At 41.5% G+C, this 17,822-nt stretch overlaps 1 protein-coding gene across 1 annotated transcript in view; it reads left to right on the top strand.

The window, feature by feature from the left end:
- The window catches only part of ANKH (ANKH inorganic pyrophosphate transport regulator), a 181,239-nt gene that overhangs the window by 127,112 nt on the left and 36,305 nt on the right, over window positions 1-17,822 (top strand). Inside the window, exons 5-8 of the mRNA XM_089674835.1 lie at window positions 3,262-3,432; window positions 6,132-6,266; window positions 10,026-10,118; window positions 16,134-16,229. Coding sequence (XP_089530961.1) covers window positions 3,262-3,432; window positions 6,132-6,266; window positions 10,026-10,118; window positions 16,134-16,229 — 495 coding nt within the window. The remainder of the gene's footprint in view (window positions 1-3,261; window positions 3,433-6,131; window positions 6,267-10,025; window positions 10,119-16,133; window positions 16,230-17,822) is intronic.

Consider the following 17,822-nt stretch of genomic DNA (forward strand, 5'->3'; position numbering starts at 1 on the left):
GATCAGGGACACTGGCGATCAGGGACACTGACGATCAGGGACACTGACGATCAGGGACACTGACTATCAAGGACACTGACGATCAAGGACGCTTGTGATCAGGGACGCTTGTGATCAGGGACGCTTGTGATCAGAGACACTGACGATCAGGAACGCTTGTGATCGGGGACGCTTGTGATCAGGGACACTGACGATCAGGGACACTTGTGATCAGGGACACTTGTGATCAGAGACACTTGTGATCAGGGACACTTGTGATCAGGGACACTTGTGATCAGGGACACTTGTGATCAGGGACACTTGTGATCAGGGACACTGGCGATCAGGGACACTGGCGATCAGGGACACTGGCGATCAGAGACACTGGCGATCAGGGACACTGGCGATCAGAGACACTGGCGATCAGAGACACTGGTGATCAGGGACACTTGTGATCAGGGACACGGACGATCAGGGACACGGACGATCAGGGACACTGGCGATCAGGGACACGGACGATCAGGGACACTGGCGATCAGGGACACTGGCGATCAGGGACACTTGTGATCAGGGACACAGGCGATCAGGGACACTGGCGATCAGGGACACTGGCGATCAGAGACACTGGCGATCAGGGACACTGGCGATCAGGAACACTGACGATCAGGGACACTGACGATCAGGGACACTTGTGGTCAGGGACAGTCAAGGACACTTGTGATCAGGGACAGACAATCAGGGACACTTGTGGTCAGGGACAGACAGTCAGGGACACTTGTGGTCAGGGACAGTCAGGGACACTTGTGATCAGGGACAGACAGTCAGGGACACTTGTGGTCAGGGACAGTCAGGGACACTTGTGATCAGGGACAGACAGTCAGGGACACGTGATCAGGGACACTGTGATCAGGGACAGACAGTCAGGGACACTGTGATCAGGGACAATTAGGGATACTTGCGATCAGGCTTGCTCAGGCTATCCGGCTCCTTCTCTCACAGACAGAACTCCATGTGAGGAGAAGGAGCCGGAAGCCGCACCATGCGGCTTCTGTTTACATTTAGACTGTGTCCTTATTGGACACAGTTGGTCTCATGGTACAGGACGATTTCATTGGTCCTGTACCATGTTACCTGATCCCCTGTATCTGAGGGACCCGGCGATCTCTGGGCACGCGCGTGCGCGGTCAAGGGGGCGGAAGCCGCACCATGCGGCTTCTATTTACATTAAGACTGTGTCCTTATTGGACACAGTCGGTCACATAGTACAGGACGGTCCTGTACCACGTCAGGTGATCGCCGGTATCCGAGGGACACGGCGATCACCGGGCTCGCGGGTGCGCGCTCTAGGAGCCGCGCACGAGCCTCGGATGCGGGCGGCCGTTTATAAACGGCCACCCGACCCTGCACTGCCACCGTCCGGCCGTTTATATACAACGGCCGGTCGGGAAGTGGTTAAGGGGAACAGGAGGGGATTCTGTTGGACAGAATGTTTTTTACCTTCATGCATAGAATGCACAAACGTAAAAATCCTTTCGGCGTTAGAACCACTTTAATAGACTTGTGTTCCTCACTGTGCTGCATAGTGGCTATGATATCCCCCACAGGATAAGTTGATAAGTTTCTGAAGTTGTAGAGTCGTAGGCTTGATGTTCAGAAACGACTTTTACCCATGAAAGTTTGCATCAGGTCAGGGCATCATTAGATATCATCCGGCTTAAAACACTTTATCACTCTTACTGTCTCACCATTATTTTTAAAGTGCTGGAAGTACACACACATAATTCATAAAATAATTTATTCGCTCCTAATTGTCATGTGAACTATAAGTGCTATAATGTAGCCAGACACCCCAACACCAGTGTAGTCTCTGTGAAAATACCAATCAACTTTAAAAATCCTAATCGGAAATCACCAGTTCATCTCAGATAGGTTGGCTTATAGGGGTTTATTTACTAAAGCTGGAGAGTCCAAAATCAGACTCCCTTCTGCATAGAAACCAATCAGCTTCCAGGTTTCATTGCCAAAGCTTCATTGAACAAGCTGAGGTTAGAAGCTGATTGGTTTCTATGCAGAAGGGAGTCTGATTTTGGACTCTCCAGCTTCAGTAAATAAACCCCATAGTGTCTGCTGCTATGCATGTATACTGTCACCTTTTATCTATGCATACATTTAGCCCACCAGGTAAAGGTAACCAGTAGAATAAATGTTCGGTTGCAGCCTTCATTAGTTTTGTGGTTAGAAGCTGAGGTCAACCTAATAAACTGGTTTCAAAGATTAGCTAAATAATTGCTACTTCACAATTCTTTGGTATTTTGTTATGAATATGCCTGTGAAGGCTCTAATTTTTTGGGGTAATATAGCTAGTAGTATTTAGAGACATTCAGCTGTACTTGTTCTGTAATGTTGAAGATGATTTACCACTCATTCAAGTAGCTTCTTCAATTTCAAAGAGTTCCAAGAATCTTACGAAGAAGGTACAGTGGGGGCACATTTTGAACAGAGGACAACTGGTTTTCTAGAAACGTGAAGGAGATCATCTGTGTCAAACTAGAAAAACCATCCCTAACAGGGGTTGGGGCCTTCAACATCATCTGTCACCCACATAGAATGCCTATTTAACAACTTTACCTTAGTGGTTTGACATCAGTTCACTTCTTCTCAAACTATTAACAATAGTTCCAGGGCTTGTACAGTCAACCTCTACTTTTGGCACATTCAGTGGTGAATCAATTACGGTTACTGAGATAGCCATGTGGAAATAAATGCTAGGGTATCTTGGCACATAATAGAACTGAGGAAGAAGCTACCTGGAAGAGTGGTGAAACATCTTCAACATTGCAAAAGTTCAGTTGAATGTAAATAACTGTGGTTAGCTATTTTACTGTATGTTGTTCTTGGCCTATTTTATTTGTAGTGTTTTAACTTGATATTCAGTACTACTGTATATTTTTCCTAGAAAAAGAGCTTTGGGAAATATTAACATTACTTCTGTATGTGAGCGGAATAAACAGAGGGTTTATTAGGCATTAGGGGTGGATTACTAAAACGGGTGAAGTCAGAATCTGGTGCAGCTGTGCATGGTAGCCAATCAGCTTCTACCTTTAGCTTGTTCAGTTAAACTTTGACAATAAAACCTGGAATATGATAGATTCCTATGCACAGCTGCAGCAGAATTTTTTTTTTAATGTCTGGCCTTACGACAGGTGTATTGTATAATGTCAGCTTGCTTGCTTGTTTGTATGAATTAATTATAAATGCTGATTTTTTTTCTTTGCTTTGTAGGTTGTGTTTGTTGCCATTTTGCTCCACAGTCATTTGGAATGCCGGGAGCCTCTTCTAATTCCAATACTCTCCTTATACATAGGAGCACTTGTGCGCTGCACAACATTATGTTTAGGATATTACAAGAACATACATGACAAGATACCTGAGAGAAGTGGTCCAGAACTAGGGGTAAGCTTGAAATATTAAGAAGCATTTTTGGGGTAGGAAAAATACTAGTTTTATCTTTAAGTTTAGTATGGGGAAGGATTACAATGCCTGTTGTTTTTACTTACTGTATATCTGCTGCTCCATTAGAGAGATCCCCTTACTTACTGTCTTGCTGCCATAAGTTTCACTGATGGAATGTGTGGGGAAATCTGCAAAAGGGTCACAGACTCGGTGCTCCAATCAACAGCACTCATGCAGTGAGGTTGATTAGAGAACTTTTCAGGTGCTGTGTGTGAAAGCAGCCAGCTCGCGGGAGAACTGGCTGCTGCTCGTGTGTGAAAGCAGCCAGCTCGCGGGAGAACTGGCTGCTGCTCATGTGCGAAAGCAGCGAGCTCGCTGGAGAACTGGCTGCTGCTCGTGTGTGAAAGCAGCCAGCTCGCTGGAGAACTGGCTGCTGCTCCTGTGTGAAAGCAGCCAGCTCGCGGGAGAACTGGCTGCTGCTCGTGTGTGAAAGCAGTCAGCTCGCTGGAGAACTGGCTGCTGCTCGTGTGTGAAAGCAGCCAGCTCGCTGGAGAACTGGCTGCTGCTCCTGTGTGAAAGCAACCAGCTCGCTGGAGAACTGGCTGCTGCTCCTGTGTGAAAGCAGCCAGCTCGCTGGAGAACTGGCTGCTGCTCGTGTGTGAAAGCAGCCAGCTCGCTGGAGAATTGGCTGCTGCTCGTGTGTGAAAGCAGCCAGCTCGAGGGAGAACTGGCTGCTGCTCGTGTGTGAAAGCAGCCAGCTCGAGGGAGAACTGGCTGCTGCTCGTGTGTGAAAGCAGCCAGCTCGAGGGAGAACTGGCTGCTGCTCGTGTGTGAAAGCAGCAGTCAGTTGAACCCTCTAGCATGCTGCTAGCTCATGGTATTTTAACCATTGCTATAGCACTTAGTATGTAAAGAACAATAAAAATCTTTCATTTGACCTGAACCCCTTTATGACGGAGAGTAAAACAAATCTTAACACTGAACAAAGTTTTGACGTGTTAGTTAAACTGTACATATCATTGCAACTACTTAATGTATCCAGGTGAATTATACCTTGCTTTTTTTTCAGGAAAACCTAAGCTTTCATTTGGTGGTAAATTGTAACAGATATCTTCTGATTTTTTGGTTTTAATTATGAAAAGAAAACTGGCAAAAAAATAATTTAAAAAATACTTGTTTTTTCTTAATTTAGCTGTATATTTCTTGCTTTAACCATAACTTACATAAAAAAAACAACCCAACAGAAATTTTCCTGCTCCTGACAATAGCAGCAAAATCACATACGTGTATATTATTTGTAGTTCGTACCTGTAGTATTTTAAGGAGTTATTAATAACACCAAAGTATGTTGGGGAATATCCCATTGCTTATGGCAGTGGTCTCCAAACTGCGGCCTGGGGGCCAAATTTGCTCATCTTTTTCCGGCCCTTGGGGCTCTATTCTATCCACTGACACCAACAATGGGACATAATTTCTGTCGCTGACACCAATAGTGGATCAGTATTCTTTTCACTGAAAGGGTACAATTCCTCCCACTAACAATAGGGCATAAATCTGAATAACGCTAAACATGATACCAACGATGGGCCAATATTCCCCCCACTGACACCAACAATGAGGCACTATTCCTCCCACTGACACCAAAGAAAGGGCACAATTCCTCCTAATGACGGGGCACTATTCCTCCCACTGACACCAAAGAAAGGGCACAGTTTCTCCCACTAACACCAATGATGGGGCACTATTCCTCCCATTGACAACAACAATTGGGCAGAATTTCTTCCATTGACACCAATGCTGGGGCACTAGTCCTCCCACTGAGAACAATGAAGGGGCACTAGTCCTTCCACTGAGAACAACGATGGGGCACTAGTCCTCCCACTGACAAAGATAGGGCATTGTTTACACCCACTGGATGACAGGACATTTTCTATTCCCACTGACCCTAGTCCGGCTCCCCTAAATTCTCAAGGACAGTAAGATGGCCCTTTGTTTACAAAGTTTGGAGACCCCTGGCTTATGGGATAAGGAAGGATTTTTTTCCTCCTGGTGGAGTAAATTGGACCATACTGTAAGGGTTTTTTTTGCCTTCTTCTGGATAAACTGTGGGTACGGGGTTATGTCTAATGGAGGTTTTCAGTTTATTCGTTTTTTTTCTTTTCTCTGTTGATTGAACTAGATGGACTTTTTTTCTACCTGATTTCCTATGTAACTTTGTAAATCTATATTTGCATGTTTAATTTACCAATATGTAAGCACTTTTTAAATATGTATGACGTAGTAGATTGTCGTCTGTTAATGTCATTGTAAGGAATCGCTGAAGAAAATGGGATATTAGTAAGTTGATTAAAGGCATGGTTTATTTTTCTTGCACATTTTAAGCCATTTCAGCAGCAGCTTTTATGAAAAGCTGACAGGCTTTCACATGTACATATTGGTATCTGAGTCACGTAGAGATGAGTCTACACTATTTAACTCACATCTGTTCTGTGACAGCACAAATCTGCTCCAGCAGCTGCAATAAACATGTGAAACTGTTTTATTTGGTACTTTTTTCCCTTTGTACATTTCTGTTATGTCAGTTGTAGAGGTTTAACATTGCAAAATTTAAATGATCAGGAAAACGAGAAAAATCTATTGAGCATTATGCTTTTCAGTAATCTTTTCATTGTGCTAATAGATTTTCTTTCACTGTATAGGGAGAAGCCACAATAAGAAAGATGCTGAGTTTTTGGTGGCCGTTAGCTTTAATATTAGCCACTCAGCGAATCAGCAGACCCATTGTTAACCTCTTTGTTTCGCGTGACCTTGGTGGAAGTGCTGCAGCCACAGAGGTAGGTCAGGAATCACAACTTTTAATGAATGCCTGTACTATGATGTGTCACCAAGATTTTTATAAATGTAGATTACCAAATGAGTTTTATTTTGATGGCATTTATCATAATGAATGATGCAGTATACTATATGTCTTCCATGGATTCCTGCAGCTTTTCATACTCTAAATAATTTTCAGGAACACTTCTTAATTGCAGCATTGTCTTAGAGGACCATGTTAGAGTATGAGAAGCTACAAACTCAAAATTGATAAAGTGACAAACTTACTGCAACGTATTATGAAATGCTTTTTGAATATACATGAATGTTTTATATTTTAGAACAACTAAAATGTGTAGCGTACAAAGAACATAAATATAACTTTCCATGTGTCAAAATAAATTTCCAAATAAATCAGAACATGAAAAACACAAATACAAAAAGAGAAGACATGTCCCAGTGAACAAGTGAAAAAATAATATCAGTGCATATATCCTGAAGAAAGAGCCTGACATTTGTCACATGTAAATTCTCTCTTCTCAAACTTGTTCAGAGGCCAATCACCATCTCTCTGTGAAGACAACCCTCTCCAGATAGCTGCCATTACAACAGTGTATGAGCCTGTGGCTCATGTCAGAATCCTCAGTGTGCTTGTAAACTTTCACAATGTCTGCATCCAATGGCACCTCCCTATGGGATAGAGCTCAGATAAATAAAGCTCACCAGGAGCCAAAGGGAAATCTCCAGTATATATATATATACACATTTATATTATTATTATTATTATATATATATATATGTTATAAGCTTTATTTACTTTTTTATATGATTTACAGATTCATGACTTTACCAGAAATAAGCTGGTTTTGAAATTGGCCTACAGACGCTTTACTCACTTGATTAAACTCTGCATTACCAAATAATTAGGTATCCACTTTTATGGTATTTTCAGACCACTTCCATCTGGATTTGAATATGCTAGTTTGCCCCTTTCACTTCTCTTTATGTTTCTAACAAAAAAACACCCCCTGAAAGATAGCAGTCATACAGGCTGGTGGTATTTGTATAGTAAGAGTGTTTCAAATTCCCAGTCACTATGATACCAGCCATATATCCATTGCAATCAGGTTAGAGTCTCAAAAGGGTGGGGCCAAAAAAACAAGAGTGCTTCCTTGCAGAAACACTGGCATTGTGACAAAGAAATCTCAGCCTCTTCCAGTGGCCTAACAGTAGCTTTTAGGATCTTGAGGGTGGGTGATCTATCTACAAATTAACTCTCCCTGGTTGAGCGCATTTAATATGAAACAGAGGTTTTCAATTTCTGCCTGATGTGCCAGAGCTAAGCTTTCCCACCACCATTTACCAGTCCAGTTGTTTCCAATGGCCATGTTCGGCAAATGTTGAGACCTTTTGTACAGTGTGTGCCTTGAATCCAAAGGCTTCCTAGGATCACAGATATCAAAGGTACTTGCAGGTGCTATATTGGTTCAAAAGATATAGCTCATCACTAAATTACATTACAGCGATAATGATATGAATCATTCTATTTGGATATATAACATTTTTTTTTACAAATAAACATTTAATATATGGCAATGGTTTCCCAGAGCGCTATAGTTATCTAAATCATGAGATATGTACTTTAAGGTAGGTAAACCCTCCCTGAAGCCCTTTGGAAGGAGAAGGAGAATCACGTGTGGGTGTCTGTGTAAAATTCAGTTTGAGCCATTGAGCTCTGTAAGCATTATTTGCAAGCATACTTTTTTGCAAGGAAGCAGTAAAGGAAATACTGGAAAATATGTAAAGAAGAGCCTAAGTCTTTACCTGCCTTGAGAAAAAAGAAAATCATTTATTTATTCAGTCCTGGCCATAATAAAGACAATGGGGCTGATTTACTAAAGGCAAATAGGATTTTCAGTTTGCAAGGAAAGTTGCACTTTGCAAAGGAATTTTCCCCAGAGTTAGGTGACTGTGGTGAAAATTCACTTTGGAAAGAATAACCAATCACATGCATGCAAAAAAACCCCCGCCTTTTTTGCACGATTGGTCGATGTTAGTCAGCACAGCTTCACCCCATTTACTAAGCTCTGTGTCAACCTCAAGCTCTGCAGCAAATTCCATTGCAAACTGAACAGTCTATTTGCCTTTAGGAATTCTGTTATTCTGTTATGTACCAAACCAATATAAATTTCCTTTAAGAAACATGGTTTAACCACTTGCCCTCAAGAGGATTTACCCCCTTCCTGACCAGGCCATTTTTGTGCGATACGGCACTACGTTACTTTAACTGACAATTGCGTGATCATGCAACACTGAACCCAAATTAAATTTACGCCTTTTTTTCCCATGAATAGAGCATTCTTTTGGTGGTATTTGATCGCCTTTGCGTTTTTAATTCTTGCGCTATAAAAAAAAAAAGACCGACAATTTTGAGCACAAAAACAATATTTTTGATTTTTTACTATTAAACATATTCAGTAAAAAATTTTAAAAATCAAATTTCATAAAAAATTTAGGCCAAAAAATTTTCTGTGACATGTCTTTGCTAAACCCCCCCCCCCCCCCCCCAATACTTGGTTTACGTGAAAGATATAGCGTTTACAAATGGCGGTATATATACTGGAATTTTATATTTTGTTTTTACTAGTAATGGCGGAGATCAGCAATTTATAGCGGGACTGGGGCAGGCAGTCTCACACGGGAGGGAACTGACTTGGTGTCACTGACATCCCCAGTGACATCAATACAGTGATCAGTGCTAATAAAAAACACTGACACTGTACTAATGGTACTGGGCAGGAAGGAGTTAACATCTGGGGCGATCAAAGGGTTAACTGCGTGCTGCTTCACAGTATGTGCTGTGTGTGTGCTTCACTGTAAACACACTGCTTTGTATGACTCTGCTATGCAGAGCTATACAAAGCAGTGTACAAGAGCTGACAGGGTAGAGAACTGTATTGTTTGCATACAGTTCTCTCCCCCCATCGGTATTACTCGGCAATCACCAGGTGCCAGCAAGTAAACACCGGCTAGGACTCAGTGATTGACAGCTGAAGCCATGAATGGCAGCGCGGGTAGGACCCCTACTCGGAACTACAAAATCACGTGTATATATATATATATATATATATATATATATATGTGATTTTGCGCACCCGCGGCGCCCTCTAGCAGTATTTCTGCTATAGGACGGACGACAAGCGGTTAAATAAATGCCTCAGGAACTGTCCATGTAAAATACAGCAGGGAAAATATTGGAATATGTTTGTTTCTACTTACGGAAACGGTTGTTGAAATAGACAGTCTCTTGCTGTCCTTTGCATATATTTTTTTGGGAGATCACCTTATATTATAAGCACCATTTCTCATAAATGTTTGCTTCCAGTTATTTATTGTTTCAGCAATATTTATATATTGCATTTTACTTCCAAACAAAACACACACTGCTAGTACTTACAGTATTTCACTTAAACAAAACTAGGTGTGAAATATCATCTGACATGCATTGAATCGTATTAGGAAAGGATCAAAGATTGTAAATAAACAACCCGTAATGTCACCTTAGAATGAAGGTTACTTTTCATATCCTGTGTGAATTCTTTTAACAAGATCTTTGTGTCAGGTCTCTTGCAATATTTCAGTTTCTCATTGTAAGTGTGATAAGGGATGTGACAGTAGAGAACAGTAAATACTGTATGTTAAATGTAAATGTCGGGGACATAGCCTTTCCTCTTGTAGACTGGCCAGTATTAATGGGTGTGCATGTCCTCTGTTCACAGGCAGTGGCCATTCTTACAGCTACCTACCCTGTTGGACACATGCCATATGGTTGGCTAACCGAGATCCGAGCTGTTTATCCTGCATTTGACAAGGTAAAAGTATCCATTCACATTTATTTCTACTTCAACTCTTTAACTCTTCTATTGCAGAAAATTTTCATTAATTTTCAGGTCATACTATACCTTTTTTGAGAAAAAAATGATTATTATTCAGTTCAAAATATTAATATTCAAAAAGTTAAACAAAACAAGAAGCTACCTTAAATCACCACAAATGTTTAAAATATGAATTATGTCAAACAAAACCATCCTATCTTAACTAATTATTAAAAATTAAGGACAGGCAAAATTGATATTTCAGTTTTTGAGCCATTTTGGGGGGTTGAATTCCCTAATGCCTTTTATATCTTCTAAGGACCATAGCAAACTGTAAAATTTGATTTCCCTGTCTGATTTCCCAAATATTATTATACAGGATTTATATAGCGTCAACAGTTTGCGCAGCACTTTAAAAAATTAAGGCAGACATTACAGCTACAATACAATTTGATACAAGAGGAATCAGAGGGCCCTGCTCATTAGAGCTTACAATCTAAGAGGGAGGGTCAAGTGATACAAAAGGTAATCACTGTGGGGGATGAGCTGATGAGAAAGTAAAAACAATACATTAGTTGAAAACAGGATAGGTTTCTTTAAAGAGAAGGGTTTTCAGGGATCGGCTAAAGGTGGATAGACTAGGAGATAGCCAGGCAGATTGGAGTAGGGTGCAGGGGCGGACTGACAACTCATGGGGCCCCCAGGAAATAGGGGATCATGGGCCCCTGTGTCCTTGCCCAAACTCAAAAAAGCCTATGAAAAAGGTCCCAGGGGCATCTCATGGGGCCCCCTACTGACCCCGGGCCCTCGGGCAGTGCCCGAGTTTTCAGATGGTCAGTCCGCCCCTGGTAGGGAGTTCCATAGGATGAGAGAAGCTCAGGAGAAATCTCGGAGGTGAGCATGGGAGGAGGTGATACGGGAACTAGAGAGCAGGAGATCTTGGGAGGACTGAAGAGAGCAGTTTCGTTGGTAGTTTGAGGTTATTGATGTAACTGGGGGCAGAGTTGTGGATGGCTTTGTAGGTTGTTATTAGTACTTTGAATTTTATTTGTTGGGTGAGTGGAAGCCAGTGGAGGGATTGGCAGAGAGGGATACTAGACACTAAACAGTTGGCAAGATGGATGAGCCTGGCAGCATGATGGCCTGATGGAGATTTTGGAGCACTTCATGCTTCCTTCCGCAGACGAGCTTTATGGGGATACTGACTTCATTTTCCAGCAGGACTTGGCACCTGCCCACACTGCCAAAAGCACCAAAACCTGGTTCAATGACCGTGGGATTACTGTGCTTGATTGGCCAGCAAACTCGCCTGACTTGAACCCCATAGAAAATCTATGGGGCATTGCCAAGAGAAAGATGAGAGACATGAGACCGAACAATGCAGAAGAGCTGAAGGCCGCTATTGAAGCATCCTGGTCTTCCATAACACCTCATCAGTGCCACAGGCTGATAGCTTCCATGCCACGCCACAGTGAGGCAGTAATTGCTGCAAAAGGGGCCCAAACCAAGTACTGAGTACATATGCATGCTTATACTTTTCAGTGGTCCGATATTGTTCTATGTACAATCCTTGTTTTATTGATTGCATCTAATACTCTAATTTTCTGAGATTGTGGATTTAGGGTTTTCATGAGCTGTAAGCCATAATCATCACAATTATGACAAATCACGGCTTGAACTATCTTGCTTTGCATGTAATGAGTCTATCTCATATATTCGTTTCACCTTTTAAGTTGCATTACTGAAATAAATGAACTTTTGCACGATATTCTAATTTTTCGAGTTTCACCTGTATCTGTTTTTTAAAAGTCAGCAGCTACAGTTTTTGTAGCTGCTGACTTTTATTTTTTTACATTTTGACTGGACCTCCTCTTTAGGTAGTGATAAAGTTATTGGTGAATAAACAGGTTGATAGCAGAAATATAAAAGTTGCTCTGGTCCATAGGGAGCATTCAGGTGTTAGGGTTGAAGTGGTTAATAAGAAGAAGTTTAAAGTGGTTTTAAAGGCTGAAGATGGTAAAAAAAAAAATCTGTGTGCTGCTCCCCAAACAGCCCCCCAATACTTACCTCAGTCCAATCTCAATCCAGCGATGTGCACAGGCTCAGCTCTGCCGGATCTCTTTCCTCATTGGCTGAGACACAGCCAGTGAGGAGCGAGAGGGGGACAGGGCTGAGCTGCGCTTTGTGAGCCTTTACAACCACTTTAATATCACTTTAAGCTTTGTGGGCTTTAACAGCAGCATAGAAATGTCTCCAGACAGGATTGTGTAAATATCACAAATTAAAGCATGGACTGTATAATAAAATTATGAATAGCGATATTAGTAAACATTTCCTTAAAGCTGAAGTTTAGCTATTTCTTTTATTTTTTATTTTCTTGAAAGCTTTAGTGGGGTAACTCACCTGTGATGCAGGGTGATCCACATCATGCAAGACAGATGAATCCTAGAGAAATCTTCACTGCTGGGATGCCCCTTCCTCTTCCTGTTAATGATTTTCTGGTGTGCAAAGGGTTAATAGCTTCAGGCTCTGGGCTATGCTGCTATAAGTAGGGCTCCCAATGAGGACTCACCCCCTCCTCCCTCCTTGTTCATTGAGAAAAGTTAATTGATTGCTTTTACTGCCTGTAACACAAATGAGGGAGAGTCTGAGGAGTCACAGGATTACCTTCCCCATTCACAGTTCATGGTACAGGCAGTTAAAGCAATAAAAGCACATTTCTCAATGGAGGAGGAGGGGGTGGGTCTTCATTGGATGCCTTTTTTTTCCCAGTAGCTCACCCCAGAGCTTGAAACTATTAACCCCAACAGCGCCATACAGTCGTTGTTAGGAAGAGGATGGGGCATCCCTGCAGTAAAGATTACAGGTAAGTTATCTCACTAAAGCAGTAGAGAAAAAAAAAGTTAAACTTCAGCTTTATAGGTGAAAACTCAGCTTTTTGTGAGGGGATGAGTAAGAATGAAAGAATATGTAAGGTACTGGAAAACAACAATAAAACTGTGCATAGCATTGTAAAATACAACAGAAATCAGCGTTATGTCATAATACACATTATGCAAGCACTCAGCATACATATTTACCAGATTGTGTATGTGTGTCAAAGGTTGGTGTATTTGTCACACAACAATTTACTGTTACTCCAGATGTCCTTCAGTTTCAAAGGATTTCTCAGATTTCTTCTGTTTTATAGGATGACCCTTGGCAATTAACCAATGTGTGGGCGAAAAGAGTTCTTGTAAAAGTTCTTTTATATCACCCTATCTTCTATTCATATTGTTTTTATTGGCTGTTATACATCTGAATGGTCCTTTAGCAACCCTCCAGGAATATCAACAATGTTCTTTAGAAAATTAAAATGAACCTGTGAGGACAGAATTGCCTTTGTTGATACTAAAGGGAAATAGTATGCACTGTTATCCTGATCCTGGCTGACTGTCTTGGAACAATCTTGCTCACAGTGAAGTTTGAAAAGTCTTAACAAAATGTTTCAAACATGAAAAGTAATGCTGAGAGCAGCAACCTTAAAATGGTTGTAAACCAGACATGAAATATAAACAAAGCATATCCCTCTCTAATGTGAACTCGTCTCTATCAACAGCACTAACTGTCATTTCTGTCTGCATTTCTGACAAGTTTTCCTGACACCAAGAGGTAAAAAAAGTAACAGGGGAGGGAGCTCCAGCACACAGCCTATGGCTGACAGCCTCATCTCTGTTCTTCCCTCCAATCAGCTCCCAGCCCTCCTCACTGATTGTACTTTCAGCTCCCTGCTAAGACAAGCTGTATAAATTCTGCACTGTGAATGGCTGTAGAAAAGAGAGGACTGTAGATAAACAGGTACAACTTATGTAGGAGGATTTGTTTCATCTGTGTGTATCACCTGAGCCTAGTTACTTCACTGGGCACATGTAAGGGTTTATAAGCACTTTTGGAATAAAACCTACTTTATATTTGTTACATATTCTTATTTACATAGAATATCTTTTTTTAAATATTTTAACATTTCTGCTTAGCTTTTTAGGTCCCTTTCACACAGGTGGACCAATCAGGCCCACCTGTCAGTTTTTTAGGCTGACTCGATTGGACCCTCCATTATCCTCTGTGGAGCAGCAGATCTAGATAGACTTGTGTCTGCCTGTATCCATTTGGATCCATTCCCCATCTGTCTAGTGGATCAGACCAAATGGCAGTCGGGTATAAACGGACAGGGAGTCCGTTTACAACCCACCGTCCATAGAGGACAGCAGGCTGTTTCTATGTCCACTCTGCATAGGCTGAGTGGACACAAACAAGCCATCCGCTTACTCAGTGGGGATCAGCAGACAGATTCCCCGCTGAGCAGGCAGACTCCTGGTGGAATCCACCCCTTGGGGAGGGGGCCTTACCTGTTTTTACATTTCCTAATCTGAATTTTTGTGTTGAATGCAGGGATGATCAATGTGATGTGTCCATTGTGCTTCTTTATCCTGGTTTAGCAGAAATGTATTTCCTCCAATATCTTCCCATCCCTGCTGCAATCTCCCAGTGTGGCAGGGTTTAATACAACTAAACAAGTTGTGATAGTCATTCATCAAAAGAGCCTGACTATGCCTACTTTTTCTACCCAGCTCCTCCATTTATAGACATATACTATAGCTTCTATGAATGAAGCATGATCTATGCATGGAGGATGGGCAGATGATTGACACGTCTGCCTCCTCCATTCATGGATCGTGTTTCATTCATAGAAGTTGTAGTAATAGCTTTTATGAATAGAGGAGCTGGGCAAAAAGAATGGGCTTAATTAAGTGCCTTTGATGAGTGCCTGGCACTGCTGCCTTTTTTCTATCATTCCCTGCCAAACCAGGGGGGAAGGGGGCATCAGAGGAGAAAGATTTGTGCTAAACAAGGACACAGCACAAGGGACACTTTGCTTTAAAGGTAGGTTATATCCCATGTGCTGATTTTTGTCTTAAAAAGTAACTTTAAGTAAACTTAGGCTTTAATGTGTACCATAATAAACCCCGTCCGTGTGTGCTTGCAAGTCTTGATAATCAGTTGCAAATAGATATGAACACTGTGGGGTTTATTTACTAAAGCTGGAGAGTCCAAAATCAGACTCCCTTCTGCATAGAAACCAATCAGCTTCCAGGTTTCATTGCCAAAGCTTCATTGAACAAGCTGAGGTTAGAATATAACAATGTAACAAGACACAGTGCAGCGCTCAAAAATTAATAAATAAATGAATGAAAACCAAGTATATATTGTAGGACGCCCACCACTCGGTCTTCGTTGGATCTGATATCTGGGATGATTTACCCTACATGCGCATAATCCATGCGTTTCTGGTGAGTGCGCATTGCTATTATTTCGAGGCAGTATATACTCCGGATGTGTATTCACCTTACCAGACGATACCACGGATTTTGCACAGACTTTCATATATATATATATATATATATATATATATATACTTGGTTTTCATTCATTTATTTATTAATTTTTGAGCGCTGCACTGTGTCTTGTTACATTGTTATATTTATATTCTAAAGGTACTGTGGTTGCCTGAAGTGTTCCAGCTGCTATATATATTTAAGAGCGCTCACTACACATCTCTTTATTACTAAGCTGAGGTTAGAAGCTGATTGGTTTCTATGCAGAAGGGAGTCTGATTTTGGACTCTCCAGCTTTAGTAAATAAACCCCTTAGTGTCCTAACAAAGGGTTGAAGAATTAGAGGCTGGCCTCCTGCATTGTGTGTTTAGGGAGTCCCCAGTCTGTGTAGGGACAGAGACACTGTAAGACTGTCCAGAAATGCTTGCAATCTGCCATGAGGCCTCAAAAACACCTAAAAGTTATATTAATGGAATATTAAAAAAGTACATATCTAACAAATAGTGAGTTTTCTCTATTCTGACTGCAAAAGTGGAAATACGCTTTAAACATTCTCACAAGGTCATGGGTTATAGATTACTGATGTTCGGCATGTTCTAGCAACAAAGAAAACTAAAACTGTTCAATTTGCCTTTTCCAGAATAATCCTAGCAATAAAATGGGAAACAGTTGCAGCGCGGTGACAAAAAACCACATTAAGAACTTCACCTTCTTCTGTATGGCTCTTTCCTTAACGGTATGTGAACAACTATACAATTTAGTTAGCAATTTTTCTTGTATCGCAAAAAAAGAGGATTATATTACAACGTTTTCATTTTGATCGGTAAATATGATTTTCTGTTGTGAAAAGGGATAATGGTAAATATTTCAAATAACATTTGTTTCTGTAGATTGATGTAGAGTATTCTGCTGTGGAGTTCAGACAGAAATATGACATCTGACTATAGTTGGTTTTCATATCACCACTTGTGTACTGCATGTTCACCAACATTTTCTGAGCTACCATATGGTTGTCATTTTTTAGAGCTGAAAATTTGATGTAAATATCAGAGCAAGTGAACAACAAACGCAGTGTCCCACAATACAGAGAATGTCTTAGATAAACAGTAAACAAAGTAGACACTGCTGACTACTGTAGATAGACAGTAAAGCTGCCCATTTATTAAATGATCAGTACACCTTTCATAACATGATACATGCAGGGGCAGACTGACAACTCATGGGGCCCCCAGGCAATAGGGGATCATGGGGCCCCTGGTCCTCGCCTACACTCAAACCACACCCAAAAAAACCTATGAAAGGTACCAGGGGCATCTCATGGGGCCCCCTACTGACCCCGGGCTCTCGGGCAGTGCGCGAGTTCCCAAATGGTCAGTCCGCCCCTGGTTACATGTTACACCTATATTCAGGGTGTAACATGTTACTGTAATACCAGCCCCCACAACTGACCTCCCCCATCCCCCAGTGGAACAGTTAGTGGGGGATCTTCTCCTCCTGCTAGCTGTCACAACTTTAAAAACACAGAGGTGCGGCGCTGCCCCTCCCTGGTCGCAGCATTCAGAGTTCTGTGAATAGGAAACTACAAGCCCTAACAGCCTTTGTGGCTATCAGCTTGTAGTTCTGTACCTACCACAGCGCTGTTGATTGTTGCGGTAGTTCATCGATTCTTCCTGTCAGTGTAAAACTGCCTGCTGACGGCTCACACTAATAGCCTGCAGGAGTCTTGCATGGAACCAGTGATCTGCTGATCGCAAGTGCAGTTCTTTCCAGGCTCCTAAATGAAAAAAAAAAAATAGTAAATGCATACTTTTGTACCTGCGAATAAATGTGCATTTACTTATTTTGTTTAAAAAATGAACTTATCCTTTAATCTTTTTTTTTTAATGTACCTGATTACCATATCCACACATTTAGTGTGGATGAGGGAGTAACTCCTGCTGCCCCATTGTGTTCTGGTGGCGGAGCGGCTTCAGCATTCAGAGTTCTGTGAATAGGAAACTACAAGTCCTGACAGCCTTTGCGGCTATCAGCTTGTAGTTCTGTACCTACCACGGCGCTGTTGATTGTTGCGGTAGTTCATCGATTCTTCCTGTCAGTGTAAAACTGCCTGCTGACGGCTCACACTAATAGTCTGCAGGAGTCTTGCATGGAACCAGTGATCTGCTGATCGCAGGTGCAGTCCTTTCCAGGCTCCTAAATGAAAAAAAAAAATAGTAAATGCATACTTTTGTACCTGCGAATAAATGTGCATTTACTTATTTTGTTTAAAAAATGAACTTATCCTTTCATCTTTTATTTTAATGGACCTGATTACCATATCTACACATTC

This window comes from Staurois parvus, unplaced genomic scaffold (assembly GCF_062004578.1).
Source record: "Staurois parvus isolate SC_StPar_1 unplaced genomic scaffold, SC_StPar_1.0 ptg000153l, whole genome shotgun sequence".
Taxonomy (NCBI): domain Eukaryota; kingdom Metazoa; phylum Chordata; class Amphibia; order Anura; family Ranidae; genus Staurois; species Staurois parvus.